The 27,660-nt window shown below is 41.0% G+C and overlaps 1 protein-coding gene across 1 annotated transcript in view; it reads left to right on the top strand.

The window, feature by feature from the left end:
* KIF5C (kinesin family member 5C) overlaps positions 1-27,660 on the top strand; it is a 269,359-nt gene that overhangs the window by 214,142 nt on the left and 27,557 nt on the right. Inside the window, exons 18-25 of the mRNA XM_029605443.1 lie at positions 2,556-2,632; positions 10,957-11,066; positions 12,382-12,483; positions 12,999-13,059; positions 15,814-15,885; positions 17,798-17,902; positions 20,801-21,017; positions 21,923-22,037. Of these exons, the coding sequence (XP_029461303.1) occupies positions 2,556-2,632; positions 10,957-11,066; positions 12,382-12,483; positions 12,999-13,059; positions 15,814-15,885; positions 17,798-17,902; positions 20,801-21,017; positions 21,923-22,032 (854 nt within the window). The 3' untranslated portion in view covers positions 22,033-22,037. The remainder of the gene's footprint in view (positions 1-2,555; positions 2,633-10,956; positions 11,067-12,381; positions 12,484-12,998; positions 13,060-15,813; positions 15,886-17,797; positions 17,903-20,800; positions 21,018-21,922; positions 22,038-27,660) is intronic.

Here is a 27,660-nt window from a genome sequence, read left to right on the forward strand (position 1 = left end):
AGGGATAAGAAGTAGATTTCTGCATCTCCACCTTAATTATTTACTGACTTTTCCTCCAGGAGCTTTTCCAAAACCTTTTTAAAAACAGCTACATTAATAGCATACACCACATCTTCTGGCGATGAATTACAGAGCTTAATTATGCATTGAGTAAAAAAATATTTTCTCTTATTAGTTTTAAATGTATCACCTAGTAATTTCATTGTGTCCCCTATCATTTGTACTCTTTGAAAAAGTAAATAACCGATTAACATTACTCATTCCACCTCACTAATTATTTCATAGACCTCTATCATATCTCCCCTCAGCAGTCTCTTCTCCAGGCTGAAGAGTCCTAACCTCTTTAGCCTTTCCTCATCGGGGGAATCATTCCATCCCTTTTATCATTTTGGTTGCCCTTTTCTGTAACTTTTCTAATTCTGCTATACCTCTTTTGAGATGTGGTGACGAGAACAGCACATAATACTCAAGATGAGATCGCACCATGGAGCGATACAGAGGCAGCATGATATTCCCTGTTTTATTCTCCATTTGTTTCCTAATAATCCATAATAATCTATTTGCTTTCTTGGCTGCTGCTGCTGCACACTGAGCAAAAGATTTCAAAGGGTTTTCAACGATGACACCTAGAACCTTTTCCTAATGCTGAACCTTGCATTGTATAGCTATAGTTGGGGTTGCTCTTCCGTAAGTGCATCACTTGTCCACATTAAATCTCATTTGCCATTTGCATGCCCAGTCTCCCAGTTTTGCAAGGACCTTTTGCAATTTCTCACAGTCCTCTTGCGATTTAACAACTTTGAATAATTTTGTGTCATCGGCAAACTTGATCACCTCTCTCGTTTGTCCCATTTCAAGGTTGCTTATAAATATATTAAAAAGTAGTGGTCCCAGAACAAATCCTTGGGGCACGCCACTGGGAAAATTTGCCATTTAGGCCTGTCAAATATTTTTTCTAAATTTTCATTTATTTGATGACAAAACAAAAACTGGCTCATTCATCATGTTTTACACTTTTTGTTTCAAACGAATGCACATTCCTAGCTTCTTGTGCAGAGTACAGGCTTAACTAGTATGGCTGCCATGCTGATTTCCTTGAATATGCTGAAATATGTCCATGAAATGCTATAGGTGATGCTTTGTTTAGTGGATTAGCTTGCTACATTTTTTTGACTTTCTTTGGGGGAGCTACACTCCTAAAAGCTTTTCTGAGCAGTTTATTGAAATTATCCTTGTGTTTGTTTCTCTAAAGTCTCACTGGTGGTCTGGAAGTCATTGGTAAGGGGGTGCAGATTAAACTTGATGCCCGATTTCCATTTCCAGTTTAATTTGTTGTGGAATAGGATGATGGACAAATATACTGCCATCTTTAAATAAATTTGCCAACCTTGGCTTTTATTTCTTGCAGCCATTTTGCTTGAGGAATTTAGAAAAGAAATTAGAATTTACTTAGTAAATTTAATAATTTACGTATTGGCATTTACTTTAATACATTTTGAGTTATTCAGTTATTCAGGTTTCTACAAAAAAGCAAACAGAATGTTGGGAATTATTAGAAAGGGAATGGTGAATAAAACGGAAAATGTCATAATGCCTCTGTATCGCTCCATGGTGAGACTGCACCTGGAATACTGTGTACAATTCTGGTCACCGCATTTCAAAAAAGATATAATTGCGATGGAGAAGGTACAGAGAAGGGCTACCAAAATGATAAGGGGAATGGAACAACTCCCCTATGAGGAAAGACTAAAGAGGTTAGGACTTTTCAGCTTGGAGAAGAGATGGCTGAGGGGGGGATATGATAGAGGTGTTTAAAATCATGAGAGGTCTAGAACGGATAGATGTGAATCGGTTATTTACTCTTTCGGATAGTAGAAAGACTAGGGGGCACTCCATGAAGTTAGCATGTGGCACATTTAAAACTAATCAGAGAAAGTTCTTTTTTACTCAACGCACAATTAAACTCTGGAATTTGTTTCCAGAGGATGTGGTTAGTGCAGTTAGTATAGCTGTGTTTAAAAAAGGATTGGATAAGTTCTTGGAGGAGAAGTCCATTACCTGCTATTAAGTTCACTTAGAGAATAGCCACTGCCATTAGCAATGGTAACATAGAATAGACTTAGTTTTTGGGTACTTGCCAGGTTCTTGTAACCTGGATTGGCCACTGTTGGAAGCAGGATGCTGGGCTTGATGGACCCTTGGTCTGACCCAGTATGGCATTTTCTTATGTTCTTATATCGCCATAAATGCCCCACTTTTCTGTCACTGCTTTACTGGAGGGTAATTACCATTCCCCTATTGTGGCTGCATGCATCACTGGCATAGAGATTTTTAGTATTCATAGCTATTCCTAGGTTTCTACAAACCAGCTACCTTCTGGGAAATGCATTTCTTTCAGCTATGTACCCAGGGATTATTAAACTTTTTTTCTTAGCCCAAAGTCACAGTAGCACATTCCATATATTTGTTTTTCATAAGAAATGCTATTCTAAGTTTTCCAGAATATAACGACTGGATAAGTGGAACTTTTTTTTTTTTTTTTTTTTTATGAGCAGAAAAAATGCATGAAGTCTCCTTTAAAGATAAAGAAAAGGAACATTTGACCAGACTCCAGGATGCAGAGGAAATGAAGGTAATATGATGCAATTATGGGCTATTTTCTCTCCAAGACGTTTGGCGGGCTTTGCCAGTTTTTGATGCTGTGGGAAAGATATACAGGTTGAAAGGATGAATGCTTGTGAGAGTGACCCATAACCATTTGAAAAATAAGATTGGACTGCATTAAGGAACAGGATCAGCTATGGAGTGCCAAGTAAGAAAACTATAAAGGAAATAGCTTTTGAAGTTGACGTGCTGATCTAAATAACTTAAGTCTGAGAATAATTTTTAAAAATTACGTTTTGTGATGAACACTGTCAGTTCAGCGGTTTAATGAGCTACATTGCTTTGGCGAGCATCTGACATTTAGTTTTGGATTTATTGCTTGTCTTCCAGTCTACCAAAGGTAATAAAGGCGGTTCTTGGACCTGAAACTGGAGGGAATGGGGGAGGCTCTTGAGAATGATGCACTCTGCAACACTTAGGAAGTTGATCATCTTTTTATTTATTAGCAAATAGCATTACAGCATTGCCAGCTAACAATACTTAGACCTGCATAGTGCAAGAAAAACTAGTGTGATTATAAATATCTATTTCCAGTAATCTGATAATCCTAATAGTTCATTTCCTTTTAAAATACTCCTTGAAGTAATTCTGTGCTGAAATAAAAATTTTGTGCATAATCAGGCCAATACAGAACGGTGCGCTCAGCCGAGCGCACAGTTAGCCCCTGTCTGGACGCGCGTTTTCGACGCGCTATTATTACCCCTTATACAGTAAGGGGTAATAATAGCGCGAGGAAAATGCGTGTCCAAGCCCCCAAAAACTAATAGCACCTGCAACATGCAAATGCATGTTGATAAGCCTATTAATTATTCCCGTGCCATACAGAAAGTAAACTGTGCAGCCAAGCCACACATTTTCTGTACACCCTCTGACTTAATATCATAGCGATGGCTGCTGACAGCCGCCGCTTCTGCCAATAAGGAGGCGCTAGGGTCCCGCTAGTGTCCCTAGTGCCTCCTTATTACCACGAGCCCTCATTAGCATAGAGAATCGCGTGCCCAGGAGAGTGGCCTGTGCACACGTCGGGAGAGCGGGTGCTCATCTCGGAGCGCTGGCTCTCCTGCGCATTTTACTGTATTGGCCAGAATATTTTTAAATTCTGTGTATTTTATTTTTTGAAATGTATTATCATGGTCTTTGAGTAATAATTAAACTACAATACAGGAATATGTTTTTCTCAATGATGAAAAATCTGTTTCTAGCACAGAATTCCCCCAGTTGTACTGTAATGATTCTTCATAACTGGGGCTTCTGGTTTTTGAGGATTTTGCTTTGGCTGCCTGTGGAGCTCCAAATTTGAGGCAGTTCTGGCTTCTTGAAGCTGCCAGTACTTGTAGCAACATAGTGGTATCCATGGATTTGCTACAAATACCAGCAGTTGCAAGAAATCCGTGCTGCCTACATATCCTCTTGGGCTAATCAGATTGGCAATTTTAAATCCCCCCAAACCAGAAAGCATTAACTATAAGGCAATAGACCTTGCCTCCTGATCCAGTGTGTCTCCCCCTCCATATCCTTTTCTTACTTCCCCCTAGCTTGTCTCCAACAGACGCACACACACACACACAAGACTAGACCCATGAGCTGGAGAGGTTTTGCACGTGGAGAGACAAGAGACAGAGAGAAGAGCAGATTATTTCTATTTTTTATTTTGCTTGTATGAAAGGTTGAAATTCAGAGGGAATTGTTAATATTCTCAAACTAGAGTATGTGTATCTGAAAGAAAGGAATGAGATTGTGATTTAAAAGGTTTGTTCATATTAGAGCAATCCAGACATCCAAGCACAAAATTGTATCTGGCAACAAAGAAGGATTGAATGTGGTATTTTAAAGATCACTAAGAGAGCTTGTCTGATCTGTACAGCCCCTGAAGCAGCTCGGTCAAATGAGCGAAACTCAGCCAGAGTCGGGCTTTTACCTCTACTAGACCACAGTTTTATAATAAAAGAATCCCTTTTTTTACCGATCTATTCTTCTTGGTTGTTACTCTGCCACTTTGGATCGGCTTCCGTCTTGTTTCCTGGGCCAGTAAAAAAGATGCAGGAATGACCCTTACCTCCATTTGGCATTTATGGCATTCATCACTGTCAATCAAACCCATCTTATACAGACATATTCTGTTCTCTTGACAGTATAGTATTTTGTAGTGCATTTCCTTTAGTTGTATCGAGATAAGTAACTTATGGATCTCCCAAAAGATTTTTCCCAGCCCCTTTGCTGTTTCTCCCTGTCCCAATTCCCGTTGCCAATATTTTTCTAAATCTGTCAACAGATTATAGTCTCTGTGAGTTTTGCAGTAATGATACCAATTAGCAATAGAATTTTTCCCATGTGCAATCTGTTCCATCTCAATCACCCATTTGAGTTGCTTTTTAATCTCTTCAGACTTCATTCCCAATGAAAGCAAATAATGACGAACTTGTAGATATCCAAAAAAATGAGTTTTAAGTATATTGAAAGATAGTTGCAGCTGTTGAAAACTCATATCTACCCCAGACTCTTCATCTATCAGCTGTCTCAAGGTATTCAAACCTGCCATCCTCCACATGTCAAAGATTTTGTTCTCATCAGCCGGTGAGAAATTAGCATTATTTTGAATTGGTAAAAACAAGGAGACATTGATCGGCATCCCCAATCTTTTCCGTTAATGTCTCCAGGCTTGAAAAAGGGATTGCAGGAAGATTTCTCCCACAATCTCTCTTGGCATGGAGACTTTAGAAAGGTGAATCAAACTCAGTGGAGAGTAAGGTTTATATGTTTCTTCTGTTAGCCGAAAAACATCATATCTGAATTTATTCCCCATAAACTCCACTAGATATCGCATATGACATACTAGGTTATATAGAAAAAAATTTGGAGCATCTATACCACCCTCTTCTTTGGGTCTCATTAACTTGCTGTAGGCTGTCTTCAGTTGTCTACGACTCCACAGAAAGCTTAAAAACATAGCTCTAAGATGATATAAGCCTCGACATGTGACCCAATACGGAAGCATTTGAAGTCTGTATAGTAGCTTTGGTAACATAATCATTTTAAATAGAGCATTTCTCCCCATCATTGAGATTGGAAGATTCATCCAAGTCTTCAATTGATGTTGAAAACCCTCTAATAAATCTTTAAAATCACACTCATATAAAAGGGTCAGATCCTTAAGGATCTAAACACCCAGATATTTGTTTTTGAGGGGCCCCTCTGAGAGGAATGTTGCCATCCCAATTTTCCTTTAATTCACTATGCAAAGGAAGAGCCTCAGAGTTATCAAAATTTATCATTAAACCAGCGAAGGATTGAAAAGCAGAGAAAGACTCCATTATCAAAGATGGAGCTTGTGGGGCATTAGCAAGAAATAAAATATCATCTGCAAATAGGCATATTTTCAGTTCCTTATTACCTAATTTTATCCCTTGCAGATCTGCGCACTTTTGTAGCTGAAGTGCTAGCGGTTCAAGGGTCAGAACAGTTAAGGGGACAAAGGGCACCCCCGCCTAGTCCCCCCATCCCCCCAAGGGAAATTCTTCTGAAAGAGAACAGTTTACTAATATACGTGTCTTTGGATTAGTATAAAGTAATTTAACCCAATCTAGGAAAGGTCCCGCCCAGCCCAAAACATATAAGATGCTTTCTCCACATCAAGACTTAAGACTATTCCTTGAGCGTTCTCTGCCTTTTCATTATTCAGAACAGCCAGCAGTTTGAGTACATTAACACCATATCTTCCGGTCACAAAACCTGTCTGATCTTCCCCTACTAGAGATTGTACTATCCCACCTAGACTGGTTGCCAGTATAGAGGCTAGCAATTTGGCAACTACATGCAGCAATGAAATAGGTTTATAAAATGCTGGGCTCCCCAAATCTCTCCATTTTTTAAGTAGGACTATAATAGCCTGATTCATGTTTACGGTAACGAACCTATGAATCAAGGCATAGTTAAACATTTCTTTGAGGGACTTGAGGCCCTGAAACTTGAGAATTTTGAAAAACTCAGATCCAAGCCCATCTGGTCCTGCTGCTTTACCCAAATTTAGTCTAGTTATAGCCCTAGAGATCTCCTCCTCAGATATAGGCTTGTGTAATTGACGTGCTATTATGTCTGGGATGACAGGAAGTGATAGGTATTTGAAAAAATTATCCCTAGTGCCCGTAGCTGTGCATCCAGCATCATATGTTTTGATAATGCAATCTAAAAATCTCTAATATCTTCCTGGTATCTGTGTGGTACGCCATTGGTACTCCATAGCCAGGTAATATATGCCCTCCATCGTGTCCCTTTCACCAAATTAGCCATTAATCTGCCTGCCTTATTACCACTCTTGAAGAGTTGAAATTTAAAGAAATTGAGAGAGCAGAAGGCTTTGAGATGTAGCAAATAATCCAACGTTACCTTGGTATCTTTTTATGTTCAGCTGACATAGATGAGATATGTACCTGTTTCTGAACTCTTTAAGAGATTAGAAAGGTGCAAAATCTCAGCATCTCAAATCTTTTTCTGCTTAGCCACATAAGCAATAATTTTACCTCTCATAAACAGCCTTACTGGCTTCCCATACCAGTGTGGGAGCCATATCTGGTGTGGCATATACTCCCACCATTTATGTCTTAGAAGTTGACAAAATTCTGTGTCTTTTTTTTATTAATCCAACATTTGTACGCTAAAATTGACCCATCTTCCAGTTTCAATGACATAAAAACAGGGGCATGATCCAATAGATGCATTAATTACTTTTGGAAACAACTTTTCAGAGAGGAGAAAATCTATTCTGGAGTGGCTTTGATATGGATTAGAAAAGAATGTAAAATCCTTCTCTCCAGATATCCAGCCTAGCTATTTCCTTCAAAAGTAAGTTAACCCCTCTCCTATTCTCCTGAGCATTAGTCACCCTAGGCAGCTTGCAATTCTCTCTACTGTCTGCCACCACATTGTAGTCGCCTCCCAAAATTAAATTGTCAGGATAGCCTAAGATAGTGATCAAAGAGGTAAAAAAATTCATATGAATAGACATTTGGTGCATATATATTTTCAATAAGATATCGAATTCCAAAAAGTGCCCCTACCAAGAATAGTGTCCCTCATCATCCCCAGTTGCTTTATCCACCTTAAAAGGGAGATCCTTATGAATCAGTTGCATGTCCTGACGTGACATTTACGCAATCAATACTTAAGTAATTAAAATCTACCATTATTATTGTGTTTCCAGTTTTATTAGCCTGTTTAATATCTGTTGCATTTTACAGACTGCTTCCTCAGTTTGGCCAGATGGATGGTAGTCTAACCAGCACTACTGTACTCTTCCTCGTCTCACTTGGAGTTTCTGTACATAAGAATTGCAGAGAGCAGCTTTTTCTTGCAAAACTTTTCTCCTTGAAATTATGCCACCTTCAACAACCAATTCAATCTGCCCTGTCATGCTGATATAATTCATGCTGTGATATCAGTGTCCCATTGATATGCTCCTTCCACTAGATCTCTGAAATGCCTATTATGTCTATATCTTCTAAGTGCCATACATTCTAGCTCTGTCTTATTTCTTAAACTTCTGGCATTTGTATACATATGTTTTAAAGTACATTGTGTTTATTTGTATTCATATTTATGTGCTCTTTATTTAGATCTGTCTGGACTGCTTCAGCCATTACTACAGCATCTCTGTTGTAACTTCTCTGTATCCTTGAAGTTACTTCTCTCTGAACCATGCATTTCTGAGAGACACTCTCCTTTTTAAATGTTAGCATATGCAGCCAGGTCCTACCTTGGTTAATATGAAGCCCATCCCATTGAAACCAGTTCCCCTTTCCCTTGAATATTCCCCAGTTCTTAATAAATTTAAAGTTGTCTTCCCTGTATTATTCTCTCATTCATGTATTGGGACTGGAGCTCAGCCAGACTCAGGTCCTGTGCATTGAATGGGGAGCATTTCTTAGAATGTAACCATGGAGATTCTGGATTTCAGTGTCCTACCTAAAATCCTACATTTAGTTGCCAGAACTGTCATGGTACCCCATGTACCATGACAGTTAGCTTCTTCCTAGCACTCTCTCAAATCCTATGTAGGTTACACATGAGGTCTGCTAATTTCACACTAGGCGGGCAAGTTATCAAGTGATCCTCAGGGCCAACAGTCACCCAGCTAAAGTAATCACCAACTATGATGGCTGTGCTAACCCTTCCCTCCTGGGCACATGCTCCGGGAGACACACCCTTGGTGCAAGAGGATATCTCATCACCTGGAGGGCAGGTCCTAGCTACAGGATCACTTCTACTACCCAAAGTTGATGGTCTCCTTCCAGGTGATCTTAATTCTCTAAAGCAGCACTGGGACTTGAACTGCTCTACTATGTCATGGAAGATCTCTTCTAAATACTTCTCTTTCTGCCTCAGTCGTCCTGGTCCACCATTCTGGCCTCAGAGGTTGTATTTGTTTCTTGACGGCCAAGAGCTCTTTGCACCAGGTGCACACATACTTCTCACCAACTGGCCCCTGGTGCAAAAGACTGAATAGCCCCCATCTCACTTCTGGGCCTTTGTCTATATCAGTGTTGTTGAGTTATTAAAGTTATTTAAAGCTGTATAAGAAGTGGTTATGTTTAATCAAATTCAAGTTGTGCCATGTTAGCTTGTCAGTGACTTGCAGTAGAACTAAAATCATGGTTATTTACATGTTGAGATAAATCCCTACTTGACTTGGTGTGAAAAAAAATCCTCTGTTGGGTTAAAAATATGACTGAGGTGTGTGAGAATCAAATAATAGTTATTTCTTCCCCAGGAAACACAGATATGCTCAGAATTAAATTTAAAACTAAACTCTGAATGAATTCAAGCACACAATAGTCATACATAGTAATAGTTGATAATATTGATGTTAACTTTGACAGATAACCATGGATCTTTTTTTCTATGCTCAGTTGAATAGCAAAGAAACAGTTTGCTATTGTAGAAAATTAAATTTACAGATTAATACCTTTGCAGAACTTTTCTGTGGAGTCCTTTCAAATGTCAGTGTGTAAGCGATTTAAAAAAACAAAACCCTGAATAAAATAAAAATTAGATTGTCTCTATCAGATTGTAGTTGCAAAATGTATTTGTATTTTGAAAGGGATATGGGTAGATCTATTACTTATATTCGTTGCCTCTCTTCATAAAACATAACTACTGAGAGCAATAAAAAAACCCCCACTAAAAGCATCTTCTTTCAAAGTTGACAACTATGTAGTTTGCATTTTCTAATTTGAATGAGGCCTGATAGAAATCTATATCTTATTTCATAAAATAATGTTCCGTTTGCACCTTATTTAGTACAGTAAGTTGATAAGTAAAACACTTTTTTGCCTGGCGTGATGGAGGGAGCTTACCTCTCAAAAGCTATGTTACATCACATTTCTGTACTGCCTTCTTCAGACATAGTCCCAATCAAAGTGGTTTACAAAACATGAATAATACAACATACAATACATTATAAATAAAAATACATCGAAATATAATGAGCATTAATAGTTAGGGTCCTAGCTCCAACCTCTCCTACATATACTGAGGCAGGCAAGAGCTACTATCCCTAACAAGAAAATTTATTAAAACAACCCTCAATACTTATTTAAGAACATTTCTAGTCTTCCATTTCCAATGCATTTGTCCAAGATGGAGTACAATATAACATACATAATAAAAAATAAAAAATGCATACAAAGACAGACAAAGTTTAAATCTCATCATAAAAATCAATAAAACAGGCTCTCCAACAAATGCACGGCGAATAGCAATGACTGTAACTGTTACCTGAATTTTAGATCATCCCTTTTCGCTGTGTAATCCACAAACCCACCCTATATCTCCAAAATATCTAAGAACAAGAGGCTAATCTGGTCTCTAGCTAAGATGAGCTGCTTATACCGCCCCAGGGGGTGCTGCTGATATCTGCCAAAATTGGAGCCAATCCTAGAGTAGAGCAGCCAGGGGGAGAAATGAGGGCAGCAACCTTAAGCAAATAATAATGGGCCAAAGATGATAGTATCGAGGACCCATTGGCAAAAGTGAAAACCAGGCTAACATCTCAGAGAGGAGCCTATGAGCCAATACATGTAAAAGGTTGTATGACAGGGTGGCCAAAGCTAGGGAGCTAGTGATAAATGTTAAGTTAGCACAGGAAAACGCTGCAGTTTGTTTTATTGATCTGTATTTCGTCATAGGTAAAGCAGAAAATTGTTTGTAAAACTGCTGATTCTGTTAAATGAATAAGGAAAATGCAATCTTCGTAGTGGGGTCTGAGTAACTGCCTTCCTTTCCTCTGGCAAACTTTAGAAAACTCTGGAGCAGCAGATGGAGAACCACAGGGAGGTCCACCAGAAGCAGCTGTCCCGGCTGCGCGATGAGATAGAGGAGAAACAGAAGACCATTGATGAGCTCAACGAGTAAGTGCTTTTCGTGAAACTTTTTCCTGCTTCCTTCTGCAGAAGTTAATTTGCTCCTCTGAACTAGATTCCTTTTATACGTATTAAATAAAGTAGGAAGTCCTGATTTTTAAATCAATTAATCGTAGTTATCTAATAAATAATCTGGTAAGGTTTAGCAAGTGGAGGGGGTTCCCAGTGGAGGATGGTTATATTGGCTTTTAGCATTTAATGTAAGGATACATGGATAGGGGGTTGGATGCATTGACTCACCTCCCAGTGAAGGTATAAATGGTATTGAAATTCAAGAAGGCAATTATCTTGCAGCATTTTCCAGCCTTCTGTGTCTGGGAATTATTTCTGTAGCCAAGGCCCCTGCGGCAGCTCAAAAGTTGATTTGATGGCAAAGGTTAGAAAGCTCTGTGGCAGAGTGTTTGTGTGGTAATTCTGTGACAGATTTACTTAACTTTAGCAGATGTTTTATATTGCTTAACATTCACACAATTTGTATAGAAAAGTTTGAAAACACTTTTAATAAAATAACATAGTTTCCAACTTTTTTGTGTGCTAGGATCAGTTTCTTCTTTTTTTCTTTCATTCTTCTAAACTTTTATCCCTTTTTCTATTTTTTTTTTAATTTTTCATTCTTTGATTTTTTTTCCTCTTATCCCATCTTCACTACATTCTCTCTCCCTTCGAAATATGCTTTTTGCCTCTTACTCCTCCCATGTACTCTCTTCCTTTCAATCTTTCCTCCCTTCTGCATTCCCACTTCCTCTTTTTGCTGTCATCTTCTCTTCTCCATTGCTATATCTCCTCATTTTCCAACTTCCTTCCCTCCGTATACCTTGATTCATTCATTCCCCCACCTCCCATTTGTCTCTTCTCCTTCTCTCCTACCATTCTTCTTTTTCCCTTCCTCCTTGTAGCAGTGGGAGGAATAGAGAAGGACCACATCTCTAAGAATAGTTAAGCCTCAGCAGAGGTTGAAGGAGGGAGAAGAAGCACACCAGTACACATCAGTGGGAATGAAGAAAGGGAGAAGAGCACAGGGAGACCCCAGGATAGGGAAGAGGGAAAGAGAGAATGGTGAACATTGAGGAGTGGAGAAAGGAGTGTATCAGCAGTCCTTGGAGAGAGAGAGAGAGTAACAATGGACCTTGGTGGGACAAGTGAGAGAAGCATTGGCGGCAGCTGTAATGAGGGGGGGCTGGGAGAGCAGTTTGCCATGGTTGGGAGAACAGATTGCTTAAGAAATCATTTTGATGGTACTGGTTGTAGAATCATGGAAAACTGGTTGTCTTGGCTTATAGCTTCCTCCATTTTACGATTTCAGTTTGAATCAGAAAATTGAACTACAACAGGAGAAACTGACCTTAGACTATGAGAAGTTGAAATTAGAGGACGAGGAGCGAGAAATGAAACTGGAAAAGCTCATGTAAGTCCACATGCTTATATCAGTTGTGTGTTCAGTACGAGCTGTCATCATTGCTATTTCCTGGTCTTTTAGTTCAGTAGAGTGAGATTTTTCAACTCCTTTCTTGGAGACATCTATGTTAGAGAGACAACACTTGAGGGACCCTTTCCTTGCCTAGGCTTGATGGGTACCTGAGGTGCCCAAGTCTACCACAACTTTTTGACGCAAATTTATTTTCCTGAGAATGCAAGCACAATAGATGGCTCCAAATGTCATCCACTGTAGTCATCCTCATGCACATCTGTACCCACCGTTGTACCTGATGCACTTCTGGAAAATAAGTGATGGGCAATGTTAGATTGAAAATGTCTAGATACATCCAATGACTCTTGACTGTAGTGCAGCATTTCCTTATTGACATGAAATTTTCTGGAAATTTACGGCTGACTTCTACCTCAGAGAGCTGGTTGCACCCCCATATGATGATATGGGTCCATAGGATACATTTTTCAAAAGAACCTTCTCTTTTATTTCAGGCTGCTTAATGATAAAAGGGATCAAGCAAGGGAAGACCTTAAAGGGCTGGAGGAGACAGTGGTATGTGGAAAACCAAATGCTGCTCAGGTCCCTTGCTTTTCTTGTATAATCTAAAAGTATTTGTTTATAAGTAGATTAATGAATGCTCAGCACGAATGCCTGCATTTTTAATCTTGTATTCCTTGTGAAAACCGGACTATATTTTTCTTAATATTTAGAAGTTCCTGGAATGTTTTTCCGTGCTATAGAAAGAAGCTTGTGTATCAAAAGTTTATTGTATTGGGTTTCTTGTAGGCACTTTTTTTTTAATTTAATGGGTGGTTATGTTTTCAGTAGCTTTTGAGCGTTTTCTATTTGCAGTCACCAGACTCGTAAGTGGAAGGTGAAAATGGATTTTATGGTAGATCATTTGATGATAAAAAATAAATAACCCCAGTAGAACAGAGAGCATGCACAATTTCTTTAAATTTAAACGTACAATTATTCTGTGATATAAGATCTTCAAAGAAGCACTGCCTGAAGGTTTTTGCTAAAGATTTTTGTGAGTAGTTGGTCTCCAGTTGTGTGATTGAACATAGGAATGTGTAATTTTATGACATTTTGCCTGTCCCCTTTAATGGAGTGACTCTACAAGCATTTAAAAAAATAAAAAAAATCTTTCTTAGGGTTCAGTAATCTATTCTGCTTTGAGATTAGAACACCCTCTCCTCCTACAATCAGACTTATCTCAGAGAGTGAGGTGGGCTAGGGAGGAGGTGCTGCAAACTCCTCAGATTTAGCAAGGATCTTCAAGGTGGCCTTTGGCTGCAATTGGTGCACTGATACACTGCATTGTAACTTTTTGATCACTCCCATGCGTTGATGCTTTGAAGCAAGCTGCTTCTGACTTTTTAAGTAACATTTCAAGTCACTGAGAGAGATTGGGAGGGAGGGATCCCCCTTGGAGTTTTGATGTGTATGTGGGGCAGGGGAACTGTCTCCCTTGGAATCCAGCCCTTTAGATGATTTGAAATGCTGAGGGGGAGGTAATATTCCTAGAGCGGCGTGGCATAAGGTGTTGGTAAGAATGTTTCTAGAAAGTTGGCAATTCTGCCACGCTCCCAGAGAACTCTACCATCTTCCTCCCCCTTTGTTTTGCCTCTGCCCCTGGGAGAGAAGAGGGGATGTGAATGGGTAGGGTGGTGTATGTGTGGGGCACCCTGTCTCACTCATGCTTTCCTCCCTTCCCTTCCTTTCACCTCCTCCCCCCCTCCGTGTTAACCCCTCTCCCTCCCCCCCCTTACTCAGTCGTCTTTCTTTTCTGCCAGTGGGGGTTGGAAACTCTGCCAGCACTTCCGCCAGTTTTGATACCAACTGGCAATACCAGCAGCACGAGCATGTGCAGAAATCACAGGTTATGCAGCCTCTTGCTGCTGATTTTACGCCGTAGCAGTGGTGGAGGAGTTAAGCTTCGAATGATAAGCTTCAGTAAAGACAGAATATAAGAATTTTAAAATAAAATGAATAAGCAAAGTTTTCAGGATTATAGTTACTGATGTGATTGACTATGCTCTGATTCTGGAGTCAGTTTTTAGGTGCCTGATCTGTGAAGATTTTTGTCTCATTGAGTGCCTTTGGGTTGTGAATTTGACCATCAGGCACTAAATGTAACGTTAAGTGGTATTTTTGTCGTCTTTACCTTTTGTAGTCTGAAGTATTTTTGCGGTACTTTAACTTCAATAAAGCTGTTGATCTGATGCCCCCCTCCTTCACCACAGTTTGGGGAAATTTGTATTGTGTTCTTGCATGACCCTCGGAGAACTGATATCCCTGTGAACCTCTTTGGTTTCCAGCCGTTTATAGACCATTACACACAAGCACCGCTGAGCACTTGTGCAGTGATAATTACAGTGTAAACATGCTCCTAGCAGCAGTGGATGCTTACTTCAATCCAAGCAGCCTGTCGGCATACATGAATGGAAAGGTTTCAGTGTCAAAAGGATCTCCTGGGGGCCGGTAACTGTTTTTATATGTATAGAGAGAGGAAACAAATGTGAGCTGTTCTCCATAGGTTCAGGATAGAATATGCTAGGAACGCTATTGTGCCCACACTCCCTACTCCACTAGAGGGGGTCTACAGGGCAAATCTCAGGCTTAAGAAAAGAAATCATTTTTAACAAGTATTTTTAATACTGGCAAGTAGCACTGTACGCCCTTAGAGGGCCATTCCAATATAGCTGAATTTAGAGCAGACTGTGCTGAACCACTGCTTTAAAAATAAAACTGTACCTACCAAATTCCAGGCTTTGGAAGTCCATATGTTGCGTAGTAATACAGACCCTTTGTCGGTTAGAAATGTTTGTGGGTTGATGGTTTTTAAATTATTGAAGTGGCTGCTCTGTAGTTCCCTCTGAAGCAGCCAGATTTGGAAGAGTGTTGTGAATGACCTCAATAGTCTGACATCTGATTGGCTCACGTATTGCTGAGTCAGGCGCCATTTTGTATGAGGTCATTCATGACCCGCTTTCCATCCCTGGAGCGAGGGGGGAAGGAGGGGTGCAAATGTTTGTGCCACTTACTATCCACGCTTCTGAAGATCCTGCAGGGTCGTTCTTCTGGTGAAGATTGGCATGCAGTTCCTCAGAAGTTCCTCCAAAGTAGCCTAATTTTACATACATTTGTAAGAGTGCTTAAAGTGAAAATTCAAATGCAGGGAGAGGCGCAGAAAGCTGCAGATTTCGAAGGAGCCTTCGTTTCCTGGACGGGGCAGGATTCTTTTTGCATAACATGTTCACTCCAAAGCACTTTTGTTTTCCTCCCCCTTCTTGTTTCTAGGCCAGAGAACTCCAGACTCTCCACAACTTGCGCAAACTCTTCGTTCAAGACCTCACCACCCGAGTTAAAAAAGTGCGTGGTTCCCACCCCTTGATATTCTATATTGAAATAAGTATATTATAAAAAGTCTATTTAACTGGATCATGATTCCTTTTGCTTGTAGTTGGTTATTCTTTCTGATGAAACCAGCTGTTTCCTCCTGTTTCTTTGGGCCTCCAGCTCAGGTGGCACTAAGTCTGGGGATCCTGTTGCCAAGAGCCTTCACTGTCAACTATTCAGGAATATTTCCCCCTGGTTTTATAACCACTACCACCACCTCTCTACCCAACTCATTGCAGTAATAGCCCTTCGGATGGGGAAATGAGCCAGGGCTCCCTCTGAATCCCTGCAATTATAGGCCCTGAATCCGAGCAGTGAGTGCCACTCTTGAGCGGTGTCCGTGATTTCCCTCCCCTCCCCACTGCCCCAGGGAGTGTGGATGTCTCCTCTGCAGCATCCCCGAGATGACCTAGGGGAGCGGAAATTCCAACTCGAGGATTCAGTCTGGGACCTTCTGCATGGTCTGTTGTCTTTCTAACAACTCTACATGTCTCTGCAAAAAATGGAGCCATATGATACATTAAACAAATGTGTTAAATTATTTTATAAAAATGGCTGCATATGCTGCTTGTAGATATAAACAAAGGAGGAACCACTACTACACAATAAGAATGCTTTTGAAAAAGAGTAATGGCTGAGCAATTTTTCTTTGTATTAATATACTTCAATATTTCTAACTTCTTTCTTCACATGTTCAGAAATGCCATACGCAAGGCTGTTTTCTGTTTGAAATCATTTATGGCACTTTTCAAACTTTTTGTGATAAGGGCATCAAACGGGACCAGTCAAAGTGCTACTTCAACCCTTTGACTTCATGCCCTTAGTGTCCCAAAATGTTTTCTATTTTTCTTCAATTTTTTTTCAAAAAAACTATTCATGCTCAATGCATCTGTGAAATCAAAGGTCAATTTATAATGTCCCCGTAACTGAATAAACAACAAAATGTGCAATCTGTACTTATCTTATTTTCTTATTTCTTGCACAATTGTATTCACATCTCAAACATCTTTCTGTCCTATTTAAAATGAACGATAATCCCGACAGCAATGAGTTCCACTTAGAGGTAATCATCGGTTTTTCGGTTGGAGCTGTGTCAGGGGACCTGTGACAAAATTTTGCATTGTCATTCAAAACTGTTACCTTTTAAACATTTCCCACTGCCAATCAAATCTTTAGGTAACACAAACTGGACTATGTTTCATTAGGAAACCCCATAGCTAATAGATTTACCTCACCAAGTTAGGATCAGATATTGTAGGCGTAAAAATATTTTTGCAAAATGTATGTAACTCCATTTTCACTTATACCCATGAAAAATTAAGAAATTAACATGAAAGCCAGTCGATATAAGCATCAAACCCAGTGGTTCCACGGTGTGAAGTTTAAAAATCCATCTTTGTTCCAATTTAATCAATTTAGCATCTAGATCCCCTCCATGTACAGATGATACTATTCGATCAATGATGCCCCACCGCGTATGGCATTTCTGAACATGTAAAGTAAGAAGTTAGAAATATTTCAGGTACATTAATACAAAGAAAAATTGTTTAGCTGCTACTCATTTTTACGTACACTGCTTATCTTACTCGTTCTCCCTGGAGAAAACATGGAAGAAAATGTGACTCACTGAATTTTTAAACCATATCATGCATGGTCCAAATATTCAAGTGCGTACATCTTTTGTGTGGTGCAATTTTATTTTTACAACACACAAGATGTACGTACTTGAGTATTTGGACTATATATATAATTTTATTTTTTTTTAACATTTCTGCATTGAGGCAATGATTTCTGTATTGAAGTCATCCATAATCTTCTCCTATTCACCATACATGGTGAATGTTACACCATGGTTACATGTGTAACCATTTCTCTGTCTCCACAGTGTGTGGAGCTGGACAGTGACGATGGAGGGGGAAGCGCGGCCCAGAAGCAGAAAATTTCCTTTCTGGAGAACAACCTGGAGCAGCTTACAAAAGTTCACAAGCAGGTGAGATAAATGCATGAATGCAGTGCAGCGTGGGACCCATTAAATTAAATTTTCTTCATTTTTCTTTTCCTAAATGATTTTGTTTAATTGAGTTTTAATGACCCTAGGACTATCTCCAGCTCCTCACAATCCTAGGCTGTAGCCAAAGGTGCTAATGACTATTCTGAAATTGTTTTCTTCCAGATTTGCAAAGATGACTTTCTTTGCAACGAGGGAATGAAAGAATGTATTTTTATAGCGGCTGCTTTGGTGGCCATTTCTTAGAGCTCGGCGATCAGTGCAGAAATGTGTTCCTAATTATTTTGTTCAGTTTAAGCGTTATAGTTTACCCCTTTGTAATGAAAGGAGCAAACCCGCAAGCACTACAGAGATCCTGGATATTTTGCTGCAATCTCAGATTTGGGAGAGAGGGGGAGCCATTGACATCTAGGGGACCTATGCCAGGGAAATACAAGGCTCACTGCTGCAAAGTGGTGTTCCCACTGAAAGAAAGGTTTACTGATGCAAAACGTAGTCATTCTGGAAAAGGAGATTTTGTCAATCAGTCGAAAAAAAAACAAAATTAGAATTTACAGGGTAGCTTCTTTTCTAGTAGTTTCTATGAAGGCAGGAGTGGCACTCGTTCCCAGGGTTTAGTCCTTCCAAAGTCCCATTAAGCCCTGACGTGAATTAGTGAATTCTCTGAATAGGATGAGAAGTGGAGAAGATATACCTCCAGGGCTTAAGACAGTATAAAAGCCTTTTTCTGGCCATAGGCTTAGTCTCTGTAATCCCTTCTGCCAGTAAACAGGCTGGACACTTAAGCAGAGTATTCCAGAATAATAGTTTATTGTTCAGCTTGTTCAGTAGCAATTAGCACATTCGGTTCTTGTTAAATCCATAATTGCTCCAATAAATTAAGTTCAAAAATTGATCTATCTCTGTGGTATTTAATTTTTTTTCCCAGGGGTCCCCTTTCTTCCTGTGAGTGGAAATGGAATTGGTCTCCCAACCTCCACGGAACGCCCCCTTTCCAAATCCCTGTAGTCTGCAGATTGTCTCCAAAATGTTCCAAACGCTCCTCTCCTGTTTCTCCTTGGCAGAAGCTCCTGTGGGAAGCCTTAGGTTTCTCCTCTCTCACCCAGATGGTACCCTTCCACTCTCCTCGCTTCCTCTCTGTAAGACAGTGATCCAACGGACTGAAAAATTCCAAAAAGTAATACAAAAAGAGGAGAAAAATCCTTCTCCATTGCCTCTCGTCATAGGCAGGAAGGGTGGATAGAATATGTCCTTCCAAATATAACCACCATATACTCAAAAGCACTCAAAATCACTGGATGACTGACAGGGGTGTGCATTCGTTCCCTACGTATTTGTAATCCGCAACGTATATGGCCATATTCGTGGGGAAGCGAAACGTATTGCGATTCCCCATGAATACAACGAATCTTCGCCAAATTATTCAGCCATCTAAAGGAGCCAATTTAAACAACCCCCCGCCCTCCTGACCCCCCCCCCCCCCAAGACTTACCAAAACTCCCTGGTGGTCCAGCGGGAGGTCCGGGAGCCATCTCCTGCACTCACACCCTCGGCTGCCTTTGACCTACTATGTCACAGGGGCTACCGGTGCCATTGGTCAGCCCCTGTCACATGGTAGGAGCAATGGATTTGCCAAAAAGACTTGCCAAAAGTCCCTGGTGGTCCAGCGGGAGTCCGGGAGCGATCTCCTGCACTCGGGCCGTCGGCTGCCAGTAATCAAAATGGCGCCGATAGCCTTTGCCCTCACTATGTCACAGGGGCTACCGGTGCCATTAGTCAGCCCCTGTCACATGGTAGGGGCACAAGATGGCGCCGGCCATCCATTGCAAATTTATTTATTTAGATTTATATTCTGCTTTTTGCACTTCTTAAAATGGAGGATGTCAAAATGCCTCTGTATCACTCAGTAGTTAGACCACACCTTGAATACTATGTGCAACTCTGGTTGCCGCATCTCAAAAAAGATATAATTGTATTGGAGAAAGTGCAGAGAAGGGCAACCAAAATATAAGGGGCATGGAACAGCTCCCCTATAAGGAAAGTCTAAAGAGATTAATGTTGTTCAGCTTGGAGAAGAGACAGCTGAGGAGGGGATATGATAGAGGTCTACTAAATCATGAAAGGACTTGAACAGGTTTATGTAAATTGGTTATTTACTCTCTCAGATAATAGAAGGACTAGGGGACACTCCATGAAATTAGCAAGTAGTTCATTTAAAACAAATCTGAGAAAATTCTTTTTCACTAAATGCATAGTTAAGTTCTGGAATTCATTGCCAGAGGATGTGGTTACAGCAGTTAGTATAACTGTGTTTGAAAAAGGTTTGGCTAAGTTCCCAGAGGAGAAGTCCATAAACTGCTATTAATCAATAAGACATAGTAGCTTGGGAGCTATTTAATGTTTGGGTAATTGCCATGTATTTGTGGCCACTGTTGGAAACAGGATGCTGGGCTTGATTGACCCTTGGTCTGACCCAGTATGGCATATCTTATGTTCTTATGATAAGGACTTAGTAGGCGTTACAATATTATGATGACTACTTGGTCCAACTATTATGGTACACCTACAAAATACCCAACAATTCAAAAAGTGCTGAGAGCAAAATCAGAATAAATGATCATCTTTTTCTGCTCATGTTCTCTGAGCTACAGCAATGTGAGACTAAACATGGGTAATAGTAATGAAGGTTAGTGCTGCATATGCAGATTTTGCCAAATGAGACTATTTGAAGACTCCATCCACTGTGTGTGAGTTTATGAGAGTATTAAATCCTTATTTACAATAGCTATGCTTGTTTACTGCTTGTTTTTACTCTGACACATTTTTCAAACGCAGTATTTCACTGTAATAATGGAACCAAATCTTCTGCTTGCACCGCAGCTGGTACGTGACAATGCAGATCTTCGCTGTGAGCTTCCTAAGTTGGAAAAACGACTTCGAGCTACAGCTGAGAGAGTCAAGGCCCTGGAGAGTGCACTGAAGGAAGCCAAGGAGAATGCCATGCGGGACCGGAAGCGATACCAGCAGGAGGTAGATCGCATTAAGGAGGCCGTGCGAGCCAAGAACATGGCAAGGAGAGCACACTCTGCCCAGATCGGTGCGTATACTTCTTGGTGCCAGGCGAAAGTGAAGCAGGAGAGCGGTTCTGTTCATATGTGGCTGCTTTTTTTTTTTTTTTTCTTTCTAGAATTTTTTGGTATAGTTTTAAAACATTAGAAGGCAGCATTGGTCTGCTTGTTCATTCCTCAGTGCTCTACTGTTGTTCATGCACTACTGTACATGCTGACTACTTGCCACAAATATAGTCTGCTGTGTATAGATTTAAAAAGGCATTTTGCCTGCTGTGAAGATAACTAAACACTACCTTTTTTTTTTCCATTATGCACTTGTTACATTTTTTAAGATTAATCAAAGCATAGAATGTGTTTACAGATCACACTGGAAAGTACAAACAGTATAATTGCTCTGCCCTCCACCCACATCCTGTCAGGAGCCTTTATCCCTCCCTCCTTCCCAGCTGTCTTCCTCTTTACCCTGTCTCTTGCTCCCCAAGCCCTTTGATGCATTATCTAAATAGAGAGCATGTTTTTGAGCATCCTTTTCACAGAACAATGGGATGACATCATTTGGTGCAAAAGTTGTTGACTTTTTCTTAGGTGAAAACAGTAAATTGAACAATAGGCTTTTTGTTTAACTGTCCAAATCAATGACTGTAGTAATACCGCAGCAGTCTGAGCAGAGGCATGAAGAATCGGTCAGAACATGAGTGATATTGATATATCGATTATACCATGCACATTAATTTCAACACTCAGAGCCCCTTTTACCCTCTGAATTTGCACTATAGGATCATAGTCATTTGCATTAATGGGTAATTAGATTTGCAAAGAGAAATCATTTTTTGAGGAAGGGGAGGGTTGGGCAACATAGTTTTTATTTGTGCTTTTTTTTTAAGTACTATTTAAATGTTTAATCTTCTCTGTTTTTTTTGTTGTGCTTCAGCTAAGCCTGTCCGCCCTGGCCATTACCCAGCCTCATCCCCCACAGCCGTTCACACCGTCCGAGGAGGGGGTGGCTCATCACATTCCACCTACTACCAGAATGTGAAATAAATCAAGTGAGTCCCAGGGAGATTCCTCGGGTTAAAGATGATTCTGTAACACTGATGTTGCTGTAAATGATCTCTTATCGGCTATTCTTCTGACCATGCTTTATTTTAAACTTCCTGATGTAATCTTTTTGTGTGTGTGTGTTGGTTTAATGTTGCCTGGGGCAAGCAAGTATAGAGGCGGACTGATTGAGTACAATTGTGCAGAGCATGCAAAGCTGCTTGGAGGTGAGTTTGGAGAGGGCAATTTGCAAAAGCTGCAGATTAGATCAGTGCTTCCACCCCCAGAGAAGAGGAGACAGCTGATTTTGCAGCACGCTATACAGGGGAGAGGCTGTTCTGCCTTTGTAGCCCAGCGAGATGGAATAAAGATTTGGAAAAACATTCCAGCCAGTGTGTCTGAGCAGTGCGTTTGCTTTTCAGAATCCTCCCTTTTAGAATATCCATCACCATATCATGTGGGAAGGGGAGGAGGATTGGTTTTTAACCTCAGGAGGTGCATGTTATTTGCATGTGCACACGCTTACCATTGCCAGCATGCCCTGAAGGACTAAGACCCAGGTCAAATGACACTTATGCCAACATCAGGGGTTAAGTTACACTGAGTCCTTGACAGTCAAAAAAGGGCTTTGTGTATCCCAACTTGGTAGCATTCTTTCATTTTTTTTTTTAATGCAAAACCAATATTGCTGAAGAACTTTTTATTTTATTATTTTAAGAAATGCAAAAAATTAAGTCAGATGCTATCAGCATTTTATTCTTGGAAATTTTAGAAAACCTGCAAAATTGAGATGAATGGAAATCCTGGCTAATAAAGTTCCCAGAGTTCAGTCCTGTTGTGGTTCAAGAAATGCTTAGCTGAGGAGAAAAATCCTTTTTTATTAAATACTACAAATAATATAATAAAGTATACCTTATGGAGAGAGAGTGACAGAGTGCCATGGACGACGCCAGCACAGAGCGCTCTCTGAGATGATTTTACTGAAAGTAACTTCTTCACATCTCCAACTTCTAAACCAATAGCTCGGTTATATAATTGTCAAAATATTTCTATGACTGGCTATTTAATTTAAATAATTAATCCAAGTGGCTATATGTAAATTTGCTTTTGCTCAATATGTAAATGCTATCTATGAGTTTTGCAGCTAGGCAAACTGTCAACATTGGCCTTGGTCTATTCTAAACATAACTGTGTGACGCAGTGGTCTAGTAACTTTCTAGCTTAAGCAACATTTTTATCTAGCATCTTCTCTTCTACGATGTCTGTCTAGCAAAAGCAAAGCATAAAATTTAAATATAAATGCTATAGAATACTTATGAGTAATTATAAAGTTACTTTTAATAAAAAAAAACTTAGGAGAACAAGAATGACTCCTTCTAGGACATGCTAAAAATGATTTCATTACTTCTTCACCACTCTCCATCAAGTCAGGACTGCAATAGGACCCTTAGCAGCCACATCCCCACTCCATTCAGACCTCTTCTTGTTGAGAGTGTTCTGAAATATTCCTATGAAGCTTATTAAAGGATGCCTGTATTGTCTGGGAATATTTCCCCAGCATGAAGGTATTGTTTTTGCTGATTTAAATCCCATTCTTTGAAAAGAAACTCCCTTCATTTCTCAGAAATGTATGGATTTAGTAGTATGGCTGCTGTGTTAGTCCTTTTGAATGCAGGGAAGTAAAGGTAAACCAATGAAACAAAACCACACACACACATAAGGTGTGATATATTTTTTTTATTGGACTAACTGAACGCATTTCTTGACTAGCTTTCAGGAGCTAAGACTCCGCTCTTCTTCGGATCAGAATGTTTTTTTGTTTTTATTCAGAAATTTACGGTGGTAAAACAGATTTTATGATCTCCTCTCGACCACAAAACAAACAATCCAGTGCAATTCCTCATCTTCCCACAAGATGGAGCATTATTATTAGTTTTAACCAATATCTCATTCAGCGATGAAGCAGTGGTTTAATAATACAGGAAACCGTTCATAATTATTTCTTACTTCTGTTGTGATTTTTAACCAAAGCATTGTTTGCAAAATTCACAAACTCTGAATAGAAGAATAGAAGATGTACAAGTAACACAGGGGAGAGAACCAGTCTAGGAAAGCACTGGGGAAAGCCCTAGTTTCCTGGCAAGAATCTGAAGCAATAGAAGATAAATGCAACGTGCATGAAGAGGAAGCTGATGTCAGAAATTGAGTGCATGGAGTCTGAAAGAGCAGAATCAAGAGGAGTTGCCTAGTGGTTAGAGCAGTGGGCTGAGAGCCAGGGATATTAAATCCCCCCCTGTCCCTGTAACTTTGGGCAAGAAACTTTCTCTCTTGTTTTCTGTTACCCATGTAAAGGTGAATTTTAAAAGCCCAGCATGCACATCAATCTGGGGGGGATGCACGAATAAATCTGGCTCATGCACGCCTATTGTATTTTAAAAAGTGCCTAGGTATGTGTGTAAATGCCATGGCACACAAATTTCCGAAAAGCGGGTGGGGTGTGAGCGTTTCGGGGCCTGCCCAAGGGATGTGTGCGTAAATACTTGTGTCCTGGTCACCTACCGCGTAACTTTACTTCTGCTACGGATGGGCGTGCAAGTCCTAAAATAAACGGATGGAGCTATTTCTGAGGGGTTCAAAAGGTTTGGGGTAACTGGTGGGAATGTGGGCTATCAAACCAGCAGGGTCTGGAGGACTTAGTTGTGAACTGGTGGGTAAACTGGGAATGGTGTGGGTGTGTGCCGCTTTTAAAATGCCACGATTTACACGGTAGAAGTGGGATTTGTGTATGCCTACTTAAAATTTGGTGCACATGTGCCGCAGGGATGTGTGTAAGTTATTAAAAAAAACAAACAAAAAAAAAAAAAAAGCTGCGTCCCTGGGCCCAGGCTGACCCTTGTGCATAAATTTGCGCCCGCATGCCGGTTTGAAAGTTACCGTCCCTGATTGTAAGCGCTTTTGAAGCAGGGGCTTATTTGTACCTGAATTCTACTAATGCTGTAAGCCGGTTTGAGCATCATTTGGAAAGGTGGGCTAAAAAGCGAAACACAAACAATTACGCTGAAAAAATATTATTATGAGAAATAACATTTTGAAAGGAAGGGAACCAGGAAAGGGGGCATCTGCCTATCTCGGTGGATGTAGAAAAGACCTCGGTGATGCCAGGTGATGCCAGGTGTGATCTCTTCCTGTTACGGAGGTCATGAGGGAAGGGGACGTCTGCCTTTCTCGGTGGATGTAGAAAAGACCTCGGTGATGCCAGGTGTGATCTCTCCCTGTTACGGATGTCGCATTAGAGCGAGGGAAGGAGACATCTGCCTTTCTCGGTGGATGTATAGATGAGCTGGAGGATGCCGGGTATGATCTCTTCCCTGTTACGGACGTCGCATTAGAGCGAGGGAAGGGGACATCTGCCTATCTTGGTGGATGTAGAAAAGACCTCGGTGATGCCAGGTGTGATCTCTCCCTGTTACGGAGGTCATGAGGGAAGGGGACGTCTGCCTTTCTCGGTGGATGTATAGATGAGCTGGAGGATGCCGGGTATGATCTCTCCCTGTTACGGATGTCGCATTAGAGCGAGGGAAGGAGACATCTGCCTTTCTCGGTGGATGTATAGATGAGCTGGAGGATGCCGGGTATGATCGCTCCCTGTTGCGGATGTCGCATTAGAGCGAGGGAAGGGGACATCTGCCTTTCTCGGTGGATGTATAGATGAGTTGGGGGATGCTGGGTATTAGGGGTGTGTATTCGTTTTGAACGCATATGTAAAACGCAACTTATATTTTTAAAAGAGAAAAAAAAGGTTTGATGCGCAACGCATCGCGACTTCCAACTTATTCAACATAGCTATGTTGAATAAGTTGAACCTAAATAAACACTTAAACCCCCCACCCTCCTGACCCCCCCAAGACTTACCAAAACTCCCTGGTGGTCCAGCGGGGAGTCAGGAAGCCATCCCTGCATTCCTTTGCGATTTCCTCACGGCACCGATAGCCTGTGTCACAGGGGCTGCCCGTGCCATTGGTCAGCCCCTGTCACATGGTCACGGCGCCATCTTGTGCTTCTACCACGTGACAGGTAGGTCATGTGGCAGGAGGTCGCTCCGGGGGGGGCCTCCTGACCTCCCCAAGCTGGCCAAAAGTTCCGGTTGGGTCCAGCGGGGGTCCCGGAGCGACCTCCTGCCACATGACCTACCTGTCACGTGGTAGAAGCACAAGATGGCGCCGTGACCATGTGACAGGGGCTGACCAATGGCACGGGCAGCCCCTGTGACACAGGCTATCGGCGCCGTGAGGAAATTGCAAAGGAGTGCAGGGATGGCTTCCTGACTCCCCGCTGGACCACCAGGGAGTTTTGGTAAGACTTGGGGGGGGGATTAAGGAGGGTGGGGGGGGGTTTAAATTTTTATTTAGGGAACCGGGAAAAGTATGGACAGATCCTCAACTTATGGAATTCTCCATAAGTCCATATTGAACGAAATCGACACCCCACGAAAACTTATCAACGATTCAACGAATACTTTTTGTCTGCACATCCCTACTGGGTATGATCGCTCCCTGTTACGGATGTCACATTAGAGTGAGGGAAGGGGACGTCTGCCTTTCTCGGTGGATGTATAGATGAGTTGGGGGATGCTGGGTATGATCGCTCCCTGTTAAGGATGTTGCTCCCTGTTAAGGATGTTGCATTAGCGAGAGGGAAGGGGGGTATTTACCTCTCTCGGTGATGCTGGGGGGTGATTGCTCCTTGTTATGCACAGCACTTTCGTGCTTTAGTTCTGCCGCAGGACCAGGTGGTGGTGAATTTGCTCTTATCGGAAAGTCCACTGGGTGAAAAAAGGATTTGTGTTCCTTGCTTTGCTCTAACAGTAAAACTTAAAGACCCCAAAAAATGTTTTGTTTCATTGTTACTGAGCAATCCTTTACCTGGTGAGCCTTTGATAATAAAATAGACCCAAATAATTTTTGTAATTTTTCTGTTTTTGTTGTGGGCTGTTTTCTGAGCTTGCTGCCAGGACTCGTTTTGGCTTCGGACAGCTTCTGCATCAGGTCCCCGGGAGGGAGGGAGGCAGAATAGTACAGGCATGGCTGAGTATCTGGCGAGCGTTCCCTGCGGGAAGAGGGATCAGGAGGAGCATGACCGGGGAGAGATCTCCTGATTTTGAATGTTCTTAATTTTAGCTTTGGTTTTATCCTTGCCATGGCTTTCTGGTTTTCTTTTTGCATCCTGTGGATTTTCCTTTCGGTTTAACAAGTTGGCTTTGTGGCATTTCCTGCCTCACTGACAGAATAAGTGGTCCTTGCTGGGCAGCGAAGGTGGATCCTTCCCTATCTGTAGGCGCGGTGCTATTTCCTGGCTTTTTGGCAGTCTGCATTCTTCTCCTAGGCAGGGGGCTTGTTTATCGCGTTTCATACGCTCTGAGAACTCCTGTCACCTGGCATTCACACTTCTGATGACCCACAGCCATTATTTTTACTGCCGGCATTTACTTTGTGACCTGTGGATAAAAGAGGGTTTCTAGTTAAGGGAGTAAGATGAGCCTTCTGCTTGTTTGCTCTGGGTTTCACTGGCACTATAACTAGCACCCTAAAACAAACATTTGAAAGCTGGATGCATGTCCGATTATCCCTGATC

The sequence above is a fragment of the Rhinatrema bivittatum genome, chromosome 6 (assembly GCF_901001135.1).
Source record: "Rhinatrema bivittatum chromosome 6, aRhiBiv1.1, whole genome shotgun sequence".
NCBI classification, from domain to species: domain Eukaryota; kingdom Metazoa; phylum Chordata; class Amphibia; order Gymnophiona; family Rhinatrematidae; genus Rhinatrema; species Rhinatrema bivittatum.